At 43.2% G+C, this 12,738-nt stretch overlaps 1 protein-coding gene across 4 annotated transcripts; it reads left to right on the top strand.

Annotated features, from left to right (window-relative positions):
• Positions 1 to 2,334: 2,334 nt before the first annotated feature.
• On the top strand, positions 2,335 to 11,326 carry prage. Of its 4 annotated transcripts, XM_069057619.1 has the most exons (7): positions 2,682 to 3,065; positions 3,316 to 3,519; positions 9,743 to 9,966; positions 10,344 to 10,530; positions 10,578 to 10,763; positions 10,811 to 10,996; positions 11,050 to 11,326. In XM_069057619.1, exons 1-7 carry the CDS (start codon positions 2,927 to 2,929, stop codon positions 11,265 to 11,267), a joined length of 1,344 nt encoding a protein of 447 aa, XP_068913720.1. In that variant the 5' UTR covers positions 2,682 to 2,926; the 3' UTR covers positions 11,268 to 11,326. The 4 variants fall into 4 exon arrangements, with proteins under 4 accessions (XP_068913717.1, XP_068913719.1, XP_068913716.1 ...); XM_069057616.1 differs by lacking the exons at positions 2,682 to 3,065; positions 9,743 to 9,966; positions 10,344 to 10,530; ... (1 more) ...; positions 10,811 to 10,996; positions 11,050 to 11,326 and adding exons at positions 2,335 to 2,578; positions 3,730 to 5,721; XM_069057618.1 differs by lacking the exons at positions 2,682 to 3,065; positions 9,743 to 9,966; positions 10,344 to 10,530; ... (1 more) ...; positions 10,811 to 10,996; positions 11,050 to 11,326 and adding exons at positions 2,526 to 2,666; positions 3,730 to 5,721.
• The last annotated feature ends 1,412 nt before the right edge of the window (positions 11,327 to 12,738 follow it).

Raw genomic sequence — 12,738 nt, 5'->3', positions numbered from 1 at the left:
GTGCCAGGTGCGGGACGTTAATTCGCACCTCTATGCCGATAATAATGCAAAATAATTCGGCGATTTCCTAGTTGATTTCGAAGGCGAATCGCGCGCGAACCTTGACAAGCGATAAAAAGGTCGACTTTGTGATAAAGCCAACAATCCCCGGAGCACATCGCGGTACCACCTCCGCGCCGTCAGCCACGACACTTGGTGCACACGTGCCGATCTCTGATTATTATTTTCAATTGCGAAAATCTTTTCATCGCCTGGTACAAGTTGCCAATGACCCGGCCCACTAGACCATAAACAGTTGTTGCACTTTAATGAGTCATGAATGGTCTAACCTTACAACTACCGTTGTAACAACGGTTCCCGTTCGGGGAGATATTGCGAGAGTCCGAAGCCACCGAAGAACACCTTCGCTTGGTGCGCGAAGCGGCGAACTTGGATGAAAAGTTTCCGCCGCGGCGAGAAAGTCTCCGACAAAATCGCTTCGAAAGTCCGACATTACGAATTGCGTAACTGTGCAAAAATCGCTGTTTTTCGCGCGTTGTTGACCTATTCCGAACGGTGTTAATGTCACTTCTTTCGCGAGGTCCGGCGGCGCGTGACGCCTAATGCCGGATTGGAAACAGTTCAAGTTTGGATCGGGAAAAAGCGAACAATCGCGGATTAGTTGCAGGTTTTTGTCTGTTTTGGGCGACCCGTGGAAAATTTTATGGCCACGTCAACTCGGACAATAAGTCAATTAATCAAATATTTATTGATGGCGCTTAACGATGGAGACAATCGATAGGCCCAAGACTGTTGGACTGGCTCCTCACCCTCCGAGAAAAATGAAGCGCAATTGCGCCTTTTATCGTCGACAATTATGCAACAAACGACGCGCTTCTCTACTAGATAAAGCGACCTCATAAATAATTTTATCTCTGTTTGTGTAAATAGGTATGTTATTGTCTCGTTCTTTTTTCAGCCCACCACAATTTCCGACGGTTATGACAAATACGTTTTAAGGACGACCGACAAAAACCTAAGGTTGTTGTGTTTTATCGCATTCACCTCACGCCACCGCCGCAACAATGCCTTTGTCCAGCGGGGGCCCGTCAGGAGTCACTCCTCCCGGGACTGACCCTCTATCGGTCATTCAAGACGTTCGCCGCTTCCTGAAACAGTAACGTCTAATTTTAGCCATTCAAGGATTCGCACTGCACGTTAGTAGTTACATCTTGTCGCTCTGCCGACATCCCTGTCGGTTTTCAGATATCCTAGACTAGCGTCACGAAACTTGATATTTCGTTTGTTTTGCATTAATTCAGTGTAAATATTTACACTTCATCCAATGCAAACTAATTATAATTTATACGGCGGGCCTGTTTATTATGAAAGGATCGTTGGTGTTCGCGAGCGACTGTCTTGTTGTTTTTCGTATTTTTGCAATTTTTATGACTTCTTACACATTTTCGAGACCGTGAAAAAGCACTACGTCGGTTTTATGGCGCAATTTCGTCCAGGCAAAATAAATACGCGATCCGGTGCGCGTTTCCGTGGCGAGGGTCCTTTCATGCTTGATCCTCGCGCGTCTATTGTCCTAACAACTTTATTTACCAGTTTTCTAATTGTTTGTTTTGCTCTGTTTCTGTCTGCTGCCTCCTCGTCCCCATTGTTCGTTTTTTCTGGCGTTCGTTTCGGCAAACAACACGGGCCCCACAAAAGACCAAAATTTTCTGATGTATTGTCCCACCACTAATTTGACAATTAGCACATTGTTGTGGTCTCCGCTGAAAAAAGTACACACAATGTAGGTAATGGAACCTAACCAAATGTGAAACGTTTCCACTAATTATTTTCATGGTTGTGGCGCCAAAAAAGTCGTTCTGAGGTCATCGCTGACCATAAAATCCAATTTTCAAAACTGACAAAAATCTGTGACATTTCACCTGTCAAACGCTCCCCCGGGCCGACTTGATTCAAGTTTCTCCGTGCACCATGACTAATGAGGATTATGGTTTTTGCAGCTTTTTTCAGATGCGGATTTGTGCTTGGTAACACAAATTCGATCCTTGCATTCGATGATCGGTTAGTCATCCGATCCTGATGGTGTATTCCATTTGGTTTTTTTGGACGCCTTTAAGATCAACTTCTTAATTTGAATAAAAACTACTTCCTGCAACGTGAGCGTTCAGTGATCGAGCCGAAAACTTTGCAACGTCTGATTCATTTATTGTAAAGTAGACGAACCTGAACGCTTGTGACCCACATCATCGCTTATTTATGGACGCGAATCGAGAGAGAAGTTGTTCGGGAAAACGGGACCGTTCGGGAAAAGCCCTCTCGCGTCAAGTGTCATTACGTAAGATTGGTAGCACTGGAAAATTGAAGGTTGATGATGTTTCGCCAAATGACGCGGATTTTCCCGTATTTTGCATCAGCAGAACGGGAATGCTATCAGCGGAATTGCGATGCGTCACTGTACAAGCAGAAATGTTGTTCGGAATCGGTTTGGAGTCATTACCAGTTCGTCGAGTATGAGAGTCAGACATGTCAACAACGGTGTTGGTCGCAGAGGCATTTCCTTCCGAATTGTGGGCGATAGGTAAAAATCCAGTGGAACGTGTGTTCGCGCATCACGAATCGAAATCGCACGATAGTACAATTCGAGGACACGTCACATAAAGAAAGAGGTATATACCGTGGTGAAACTAGCGCGCGCCTCAGTTCTCCGCAAGATTTCGCCGTGTTCGTCTCGACTAAATTTTGAATGGATCCCGCCGGAACAGTGAGAATGCCCGTTAACTCGCAAATATCTCGCAAAACCCGGATGAAATTTCAAACGAGCCGCTGTGTCATCGCTGCCAACCTGACGCGCATGCGTCCCCTATCTCCCCGTGAGGATCAGTAGCGCGCTGGATTTTGTCTAAAACGCCGGGTTTTTCGAGTGACGATGGAAAAAGTCAGTGTCGCGGATTTTCTGCTGAGCCCGACCGTGCTCGTGGCGGCGTTCGTCGGCGGCAGCGCCCTTCTGCTCGTCTACATCTTGCGTCTCTTCAGAATCGAGCACGACGCCGAGGAGAAAATTCAAAGTGAGTAGGGCTGTCATCGGCGTCGATTGTTTATCGTGACATGTGTCAAATTTGACGGAAAACGGTGATGTCGTGACGCGTGATGCGGTGCCGCTTCGTCAGAGTGTGTCTCGGAGATAGGCGTTACGTGTCTGAAAACACGTGGTTTTTGAGGTTATTTTTAGGCGACGGTTGTTTCGACGAAGCGCATTCGACACCTGTAATACCACCGAAATCTAGAATGTTGTGAGTGATTCGCGTGTTTTTCCAGGTGAGCACGTTCCCCCCGGTAACTTCGAACGCAGGAAAGAAGTCGCGAGCGGAAAACCGAAGAAGAAGCAGACCTGGCACCCCCGCGCCGACAAGCAGAGCTTCAATTCGCCGTGGCTGGTGAAAACGCTCAAGAACCACACGGGGCCTGTCCTCAACATGGACTACTCCAGCAGCGGCAAATATCTCGCCTCGTGCGGAGAAGGTAGGTTCATGTTTCGCCCACCGATCGAGCACTGGTGCGACAAAGGGGCCGCAAATCGTCGAGCGAGGTTGCCCGCGGGGACGCAGCCCCTTTGTCCCGCAGTCGAGCAGTTCTTTGTACGCCTGGCTGCGAGCAATTCACGAGCATCGCGAATGCACGGTGAAGGTGACGGTGGTCCTTAGGTGTAGTGATTTATTATTTTGTGTGCAGAAGATCCAGATGCGGATCCGGACGTAGAATCGACGACCAGCAGCGGTTCCGACTGTTCGAAGGAAAACAGCAGACCCCCGTCAGCCGACCCTAGTCCGCGCACTAAAGGGCTGTCGCGCCGCCAACGTAAAAATCGCAGACGGGAGGACACCTCGCCCGACGCCAAGAAAAAGACCAAGAAAGCGGAGATATCGCCGAGGCGTTCGGGCGCGCCGCGAAAGTGCGTCGGCACCGAGATGACCGAGAAGCGCTTCGCGAGCCTCCTCCACCCCCATCTCCTCACCTACGAGCAAATGTACGGCTTGGGGTACCCGGTGCAGTCGTTCGAGGACCGCGCCATCGTCTTCAACATAAACCACTCGCCCTTCGCCCGGACGCGGCGCACCTTCGACGTGAACGCCCGCGAGTTCGTGCCCACGACGTGTTTCCCGCCGGACGGACGCATCTCCGGCAGTTCGAGTGACTCGAGCGAGCCCGACTCGGAAGAGGGTTGGGAGTGCGAGACCTACCTGCCGGGTGTGCAACGCACGTGCGTGCGCTGCTCGAAGGGCTTCTTCGTCACCGCCAACGAGTACCTGACGCAGGAGCGCTGCATCTACCACTGGGGCAAGCTGCGGTCGGCCCCCCGACAAGGCCACCGCGCCCTCTACACCTGCTGCCAGGGCAAGCCCGACTCGCCGGGCTGCGCCGACTGCAAGCTGCACGTCTGGAACGGCATCGAGCCCGGGCTGAACCGCAACTGCCAGGGCTTCGTGAAGACGCGCCCCGCTAAGCAGCCCGCCGAGGACGGTTTCCACGGGGTGTACGCTCTCGACTGCGAGATGAGCTACACCGTCGCGGGGCTCGAGCTGACCAAGGTGACGGTGGTGGCGGTCGACGGGGCCGTCGTCTACGAGACCTTCGTCCGCCCGAAGAACGCCATCGTCGACTACAACACTCGCTTCTCGGGAATCACGGCCAGGGACCTGAAGGCGGGCCCGACCAAGACGCTCCATCAGGTGCAGAACGACCTGCGAGGCTTCGTCAAAGCCGAGACGATCCTGATCGGGCACGGGCTCGAGAATGACCTGAGGGCGCTCAAGATGGTGCACGCGAACGTGGTGGACACGTCGTTGGCGTTCCCGCATTACAGTGGGCCCCACTACAAGCACTCGCTCAAGCAGCTGATGGCGACGTACCTGAAGCGCGACATCCAGTGCGGCGTCAACGGACACGACAGCTACGAAGACGCCGCCGCCTGCGTCCAGCTCATGATATTCAAGGTGCAGCGCGAGAACGGCGGCGGTTATTTGGTGGTGTGATACTCGTATATCGACTCCCTCCGATTCATTCATCCCGAGCTTTATTTATTGACGCCTCATTCATCCACCCACCCACCCATCAAGTTGTGATATCTCGTATACTTAAGTGTTCCTTCGAGCGAAAGTGATAGACGGAATCTCATATTTTTACGGAACGTGATATTGGTGCCGCGACACAGGGTTGAATTTATCCGTAAATTTCGCATCGCCTGTGCCGCAACTCATGTACATACATACGTACGTACGTCTTTGATTTAGCCGAACGTTTTGTTGTCGATTACTTAACCTGGATAAGTACGTAAAGTTGTCGTAATTTTAAGCCTGTACACCCGAGGATCGTTTTATTACACCTGATTGTTGAATAAACTGTTTTAAGTGAAAGTGATTTTATTTGATCGTTACATGTACGATACACCAAGTGCTAATAGGCTAAGATTAATGTCACTGGAAAGTTCCTACAAGTACTCTACAAAAACATTTTCTTACTTTTGTACATATCGTCCATTTCAGCCAGTTTGCCACCTCCTTCTGATCTTCGACTATAGTATTATTTTAGACTTAAGTTGTTTGTGTTCATTTTCAGTTGATTTTTTTGTTGTTGTTGAGAAATTGTAAAAATCAGGCAAAAAGGCTGTGTGATGAGTGATACACCTCAATGTGTCAATTATTTTTAATAAATGTTTTTTAATTATACCGTGTTTCGATACCCACCCCTCCAGAGAGAAAGCGAGAGAAATTCGCCGCACTCGACCCCGAACGACTCCCGTCTCGTGCTGATAACGATAAGAGCTGCCAAAAATTCAGCGTTTCACATTCGCTCCAGTCGTACCTTTCGCGCCGCATGTGATAACCAAAAGTTAACACATAACAGTGAAAGTGGTGAAAGTAGCGCGCCTAGATATGTGTTTACACGTATTTATAGACTGCCGCTTAAATTAGCTTGTACGGGGTATAAAATCGCACACGAGCTTTTTTTTCAGATCGCTAATTTCACTGCACTTTCTTCGCTCGGACCACGTTCTAATTTCATTGATAAGAAAGCTGGCTTGCATTTTTTATTGTGCCGTCCGAACCGATGCAGCAGATCTTTCGTTCTGATCGCTCTTTTTTTTTAGAAAGTTTGTTGATGCTCGAGCTAAATAAAACGCCGACGAAAATAACAATGAAGCATGCAAGCAGGTGCCGTTGCTGTTCCCACGACAGAAATAACGCATTTTTGTCATTTATATTTATTGAAGATGTTTGCTTTTTGATAAGGCGTATTCGAGGACCGCGAGTGCGACAGGTGCCAATTGCGGGGGTGTCGACGAGAAGTAGAGCGTTGCTGAGAGCGGAAGATTGGAAATGTCAAAGGAAATGAAATTGAAAACAATTTTAAAAAAACATGAAACGTATCTTAAAAAAAGAATGTGCATGTTTGAGAGAATTGCATTAGCTTCAAAATTCGTAATTTGAGAGAAAGAAAATAACTTTGATAAAAAATAGTAGAGATTGTCTCCGAAAGAAAAAAAGTTCGTATTTGAGAGTTGCAGTTGCAGAATAAAGAAAGTCAAGAATTGTGCTAAAAAAAAGAAAGCAGCACATGCATAATGTGAGAGCGTTGATTTGTTTAAACAAATGTGGACAGACTTTCAGAATTCAAAAAAAAAAAATTGAATAATTTGCAATTTTTATTTCGAAATTTGGAGTATGGCCGAAGTAGGAAAAATTTTTCACTTTGTGGGGCGTGGAATACGGACGTGCCATTGGCCTTTGACAATGAGAGGCGTGGCTTGTCCTCGACGTAGCCTACTTGATTGTCTTGTTCAAAAATCTGTCATTTGTCAAAGTTCTATTGTTAAAGGTCGTTTATAGAAAAATAATGGAATTGTCCTGGAAAAGAAAGGAGCAGAGTAACTTTTCAACAATTAAAAAAAAATCTAGGAAATCTGGAAATCATTTAAAGGGAGACGAGAATCGTATACTTCGTCCAGCGAGAGATTGGGAGATTTTAAATTGTATGAAATTAACCCAACACTACAAAATGCACTAGAATACATTAATTAGAGCATCATTTCAGGGTAAAAATGTTACTGCTTGAAGGATATATTTCAAATTTTACGTGCGTTAGGTACTATAGTATGATCAAAAAGTCTTTGGATCGCGATAGCTATGAAATAATGTTACTTCTACTGCCCGTAGTTTTTATGTGTACTTCAAAGTAGCGCTAATCTCTCACGGAACATAAACGAGGCGAATAAACCCAATTACCATTGTCACCACGATTTCCATTACTGTAGTACCTATGATGTTCTCTTTGAAACATTTTGAATTATAACCTGCCAACTTGAAAGTTGTGAAATAAATGTCAAAAATAATTGAAATAAATAATTTCATAGATAGCTTGTTAATTCCACGGCAACCCTGATCCAAAGACTTTTTGATCATACGATACTTTTTCTACGTAGAATTTAGTGATTTTTATGTCAACCAATCTCTTGCTGGACAAACTATAGCTGCTTCAAAAAATAAAACAAACATTTTTATTGAAGGAATTACCTATTTTAAGTGAAAATGTAAATAAAAAAATATTAGTCTCACAAAGAAAACGAAAAAACAACACCACATTTAGTTTATTATGTAACTTTTTTTTTTTTTAATTTTTACTGGACGTATTTCGTCCTCTTACCTAGTCTGCTTGGTTCCCTTTCAAGAATCTGTTATTTTCCCAAATTTCGTTACCTACAGACATCATGTACAGTTGCGGAATTAAAATTTGGGGCACTATTTTTCTGTCACTTCAACAAAATCTCTGTAAAGCACGTTCTACTGTCATCATGACTGACATAAAATCATCGCTTTGATATGTTGCCTACCCGTTATTATGCTACAAATGACAATTTTTGAATGCTGCCAAAAAGACAAAAACATGACAAGAGTAAAAAAGTAAGGTTATTAACGTAAAGGTTGTTTTAGAGTTTATATCATGAATTCATGACATTGACAATAGTGCTCGAAATTTTAATTCCGCAACTGTACAGTTAATTTCAAAATTATAGAGTACAATGAGGGACATGGAATCCTGGGCAGTCTGTTATTGTCATTTCAAAAAGTGTCAATGTAAATGCACCTTTACCGTCATTATATGTAATTGATATTTTCAAAAAAACTGTCAACTTGGTTATGAGTAGCTAAGGTATGGTTTAGAAATTTTGACAACTGAATGACATCTGCCCAGTTTTCCGTGTCCCCAATAATACTACGGCGGCCAAAAAATTTTGGCTGTCACTTTCTTGACATTCAAGTAAAGTGTAAATAAACCTTTAGGAATCGTAACCCCACTTTCGATTCTTGTCATTTTGACAATCAATTTAAACTGTTTGAAGCTCAGATATTCCAAAAATCCGACATGAATAAACAAAATTAGAGCAATCGTACATAGATAACGTGAGGTAAACGTTCTGTGTAGTAGAAATGACAAAATAATTTTGAGTTTTGAAATTTACCACCCAAAAAATAACGTTCATAATCAAGACGGTAATCATGATGACAATAAAGTATGGATTACATTTTTTTTTTTTTTGAATTGACAGACAATGACTCATTCTTTCCAAATTAGAAGAAGGGTGGTCGATTCGGAGGATAGCCCAGTATTATAACATCGCCAAGAGCACCGTGCAGATTATGACAGACACCATAATGGTGCTCTAAAATATTAGCGACATTTTATGTTGTCAAACTTACTTAACCTATATAAAAAATATGACGTTCAAATTTCAAAAAGGCATCTTTATTTGTGGAAAAAACTGTAATAAATCGACTTCTTGATTTTTGAGGTGTACTCGATAATTTTGAAATTAACTGTACAAGAGAGGTGGCTTTATCCTCTACTCGACCTGTTTGTTTTCTTTTTTCAAATAATTATATGTCATTTACTATTTCTGTTATTATTTTAATATCTATAAATCGTTTGGAAAATAAAATAATTGTCCTAAAATAACGCACACGCCAGAGCGTTTACCCGAACATTTTCAATTAAAAATAAATAAATAAATAAATAAATAAATGGAAATACTCCATAACAAGGAGAACGCACATTTATAAGTTGTAATTAATATCGTTCCATGAGCTATTTCGATTTTTTATCTGATTTAATAAATCAAAAATTTCTTAATTTGTTTTTGACAAAAAGAGTACTCTACCTTTCCCAAATGTTGTTAAGTATTTATAGTTTTGTTTTCAAGGGACGTGACCCTAGACATGGCTTTGCTTTTTACTTTTAGCATAAAATTTACGATAAAAAAGCCATCAAAGCTGCCCATGAAAAACAAAAGACAATGTCTTGATTATACTCTTATCTGAAATGTCATTACCCTCATTTAGTAATTCATTATGCACTAAACAGCAACAATTGTGTTTTACAATTTTCACAAGATCGTATTTACTTTAGAGTTTAGACCATAAAAAATTATTATTGAATCTTACTTTATGACAGTTCTCCAAAAAAGGTTTTTTAGAAGTTCTATCTTTCACAGGTGACTTTGATGTCTTTTATGTTATCATATGATATTATTATAATTATTAATAATTATATTATTAATAATCTGTCATTTACAGATCGCTTCCAGGGGCGTGGCTTTGCTCTCATTTTCTCTTTATTTACGAATCATTTACAAGATATTATAACCTACTTGTTTTCTTTTTTAAACATTTGTAATTTTTCCTGTTTACAGACCGCGCCGTTATCCTGTGGGACTCCCGAGACCTGACCCAGAAAGAACTGAAGTCTTTCAGAGTGAACATAGAATTCGACCATCCCACATTCGTCAAGTGGAGTCCCGACTCGAAGGCCTTCATCGTGCACAAATTCAACGAGAACGCCATCGAGGTGTACAAGGTGGAGAAGAAGAAGGACGGATGGTTGGGACACTCCACCAAAGCTCTGACGTTTCCTAAGGTGAACGCAGAACAGTTGCCATTTTCGGTTGTTTCAAAATCCTCCACAAATAATAAATCTCAACCAAGGTTGGCGGTATTGTATAATCGAATTGACCTGAAAAGTTATTAGCCACGGTTTTATTATTCATTAGTTTCATTCAATTCAAAATTAATGTTTTTATTACTCCTTCACGGCGCTGTTTCTTAATTGCCTTCCGTGACGTAACAATTATTATTAATAAAGTGATTCACGATTTCCGAGTCGGGTTTACTCATCGGCACACGTAACCGTAACCGCAAAAGAGAAATGATTTAATTCGGAGCGCAATGTATGGCATTCCACAAGGTTCCCGCTCGGGACCGCGACTCTTCGGTCTTACACCCGGACTGTTACAGGCCCACGAGACTGACGTCGTCGGAATGGGTATCGCGAGCAACGGCAAATACATCATATCCTGCTCGAACAAGACCGACCTCGTCGTGTGGGACCTCAAGGGGCAGATCCTCGCCCAAGTCGACACCTATCTGATGTCGACGACTTGCGCCAAGATCTCGCCTTGCGGCAGATTCGTCGTGGCGTCAGGTGAGCCTCGCCGTTCACACTTCACACGCTGTCAACTCTTTTTGAAGGTTTCGCGCCGGACGCTCGCGTCTGGGAGGTGGTCTTCAACAAGAGCGGCGAGTTTCAAGAGGTGAAGCGCGTCTTCGACCTGACCGGCCACTCTTCGGGCGTGTACGACGTCGCCTTCGACGCCGACTCGTCGCATATGGCCACCGTGTCCAAAGACGGCACTTGGAAGCTCTTTGACACCAAGAGTACGTCCTCGAGGATGTGATTCTTTCAACTGTCACTTGTGTTTCAGTCGAGTACAAGAAAGGCGAAGATCCGCACCTGAAAATGACGGGAAAATACCAACAAGCCGGTGCTCACTCGTTGATTGCCCTTTCACCGAACGCCGAAGTCGTTGTTATTGCAACCGGCAACTCTCTGGCTTTCTATTCGGCTTTAACAGGTCATCACGATTATACCATTGACAATATTTATTCAGGTAAAGGTCAACCGCGCGATTTATCGGTTTGCGTTCAATTGATTACGCTTCAGGAAGAATTACGTCGGTTCTGTTCGACGCCATGGGAAAATATCTCCTGACGACCGGGGACCGGTTCGTGCGCGTCTTTCACAACGTCACTGGTTACCGCTGCAGCGTGGAGACGGCGAGAGATAAGCTGAAGCAGAGTCAGACCTCCGCCACCAAGGAGCGCCTCCTCAAGATGATCGAGGATTGCGAGGCGTTCCTCGAGACCATCGAAAAGAAATGATTTTTAACTGGGTTTATTATTGTTCATTGGGAAAAATTATATTCTTCTATTAATTCTTATTTGGCGTTTTCTTGACGCCCTCTACCGGGTAGACAGACCCACCTCTTGCAGCACATTGAGCACCGCCACAACAATCACAAGGAGTAAGACTGCGACGAAGGTGAGTATCAAGGTGCACCTTCTGTCTCTGAGGTAGAGCAAGATTCTGCAAACCCCCTCAGTAACAACTCTCTTTATACGATGTTGACTCACCCTTGGTCGTCTGTGTCTCCTCGTACGTACATTTTCACTGTCAAGTCTGTCACAGTCAAATATTTTTTTTGCGTCACATCGATCTGTCAATTTTTTCTTCTTCCAAGATTTCGATTAAGACTTCAGCAAACATGTGTTGCATGATCTGTTCGTAAGTGAGAAATCAAGTTTGGTCAGTTTGTGACAGTAGGTACTTTTTGCAGGTTGGTGAAGCTCCTGATGTTATTACTGGCGGTGTTGGGGCTGCTCTTGATAGTATTCATTGCACTTTACTGCGTAGAAAAAAGTAGAAATCCATCAGAAGGACAACCGTCTTAAATAAAAAACATATTGCAGCACAGCTACTTCGTTTGTTTTGCGGTCATTGGGGTTAATAGACGGACGGCTGAAATTAGGTGCGCAAATAAAATTTTTATATTTTTACTGAGAGCCGTGATGCGGTCAGTATTTATTAGTTTGCTATTTTTAACATGTTATGGACGACGAAGTACATTTTCAGTGCGGTGTCTGCAACCCAAAATACACATTTAGACGGGCTTAAAAGAATCTTACAGGTAAACAGAAATCTTGTGATTTCTTTGTCGTTAAAGATGACTGTAACAAAATATTGATTTATCATCGACGTACAAATTATCATTGAATTACTTTCTAAGAAGAAATGTGAATTTGACAGATCAGTACCTACAAGTAAAGACCATTCATTTTGTATTGAACTTTTCAAGGGCAAATAATTTTATTTTTTGGCTTTGTAATTATGTTTTGTAAATAGTGACATGCAGATAAACACCGTAAACGTTGAATTGAGCATTGCTAAATCACATTATGTTGGTTATATGCATGTCACTATTTACAAAACATAATTACAGTGCCAAAATTTAAATTATTTGACCTTGAAAAGTTCAATACAAAATGAATGGACTTTAGTTTGGGTGCGTTTATCACCGACATGCATTTAATGGATTGAGTTACTTTCCTCATTGTACGTACTCAGAATGCATCAGACGATTAGGGAAAGTTTAGCACATTTTGTGACAGATGAGATAAAAAATGGCGGAGGCGCCTAAACTCTCCACACAAATCATAAAACAGAATTAATAAAATTCTCAGTAAAAGTATCGTTTCGCCAAGATCAATTCTTGTAGTACGTATTTGTGTCTAGCATCTATAAATATAAATGAGATTTTAATGAAGTCTGTGGTGACTAATAGCGCGATAATCA

This window comes from Tenebrio molitor, chromosome 9 (assembly GCF_963966145.1).
Source record: "Tenebrio molitor chromosome 9, icTenMoli1.1, whole genome shotgun sequence".
NCBI classification, from domain to species: domain Eukaryota; kingdom Metazoa; phylum Arthropoda; class Insecta; order Coleoptera; family Tenebrionidae; genus Tenebrio; species Tenebrio molitor.
Note: the sequence above shows the minus strand (reverse complement) of the source record. Positions and strands in the feature narration are given on the sequence as shown.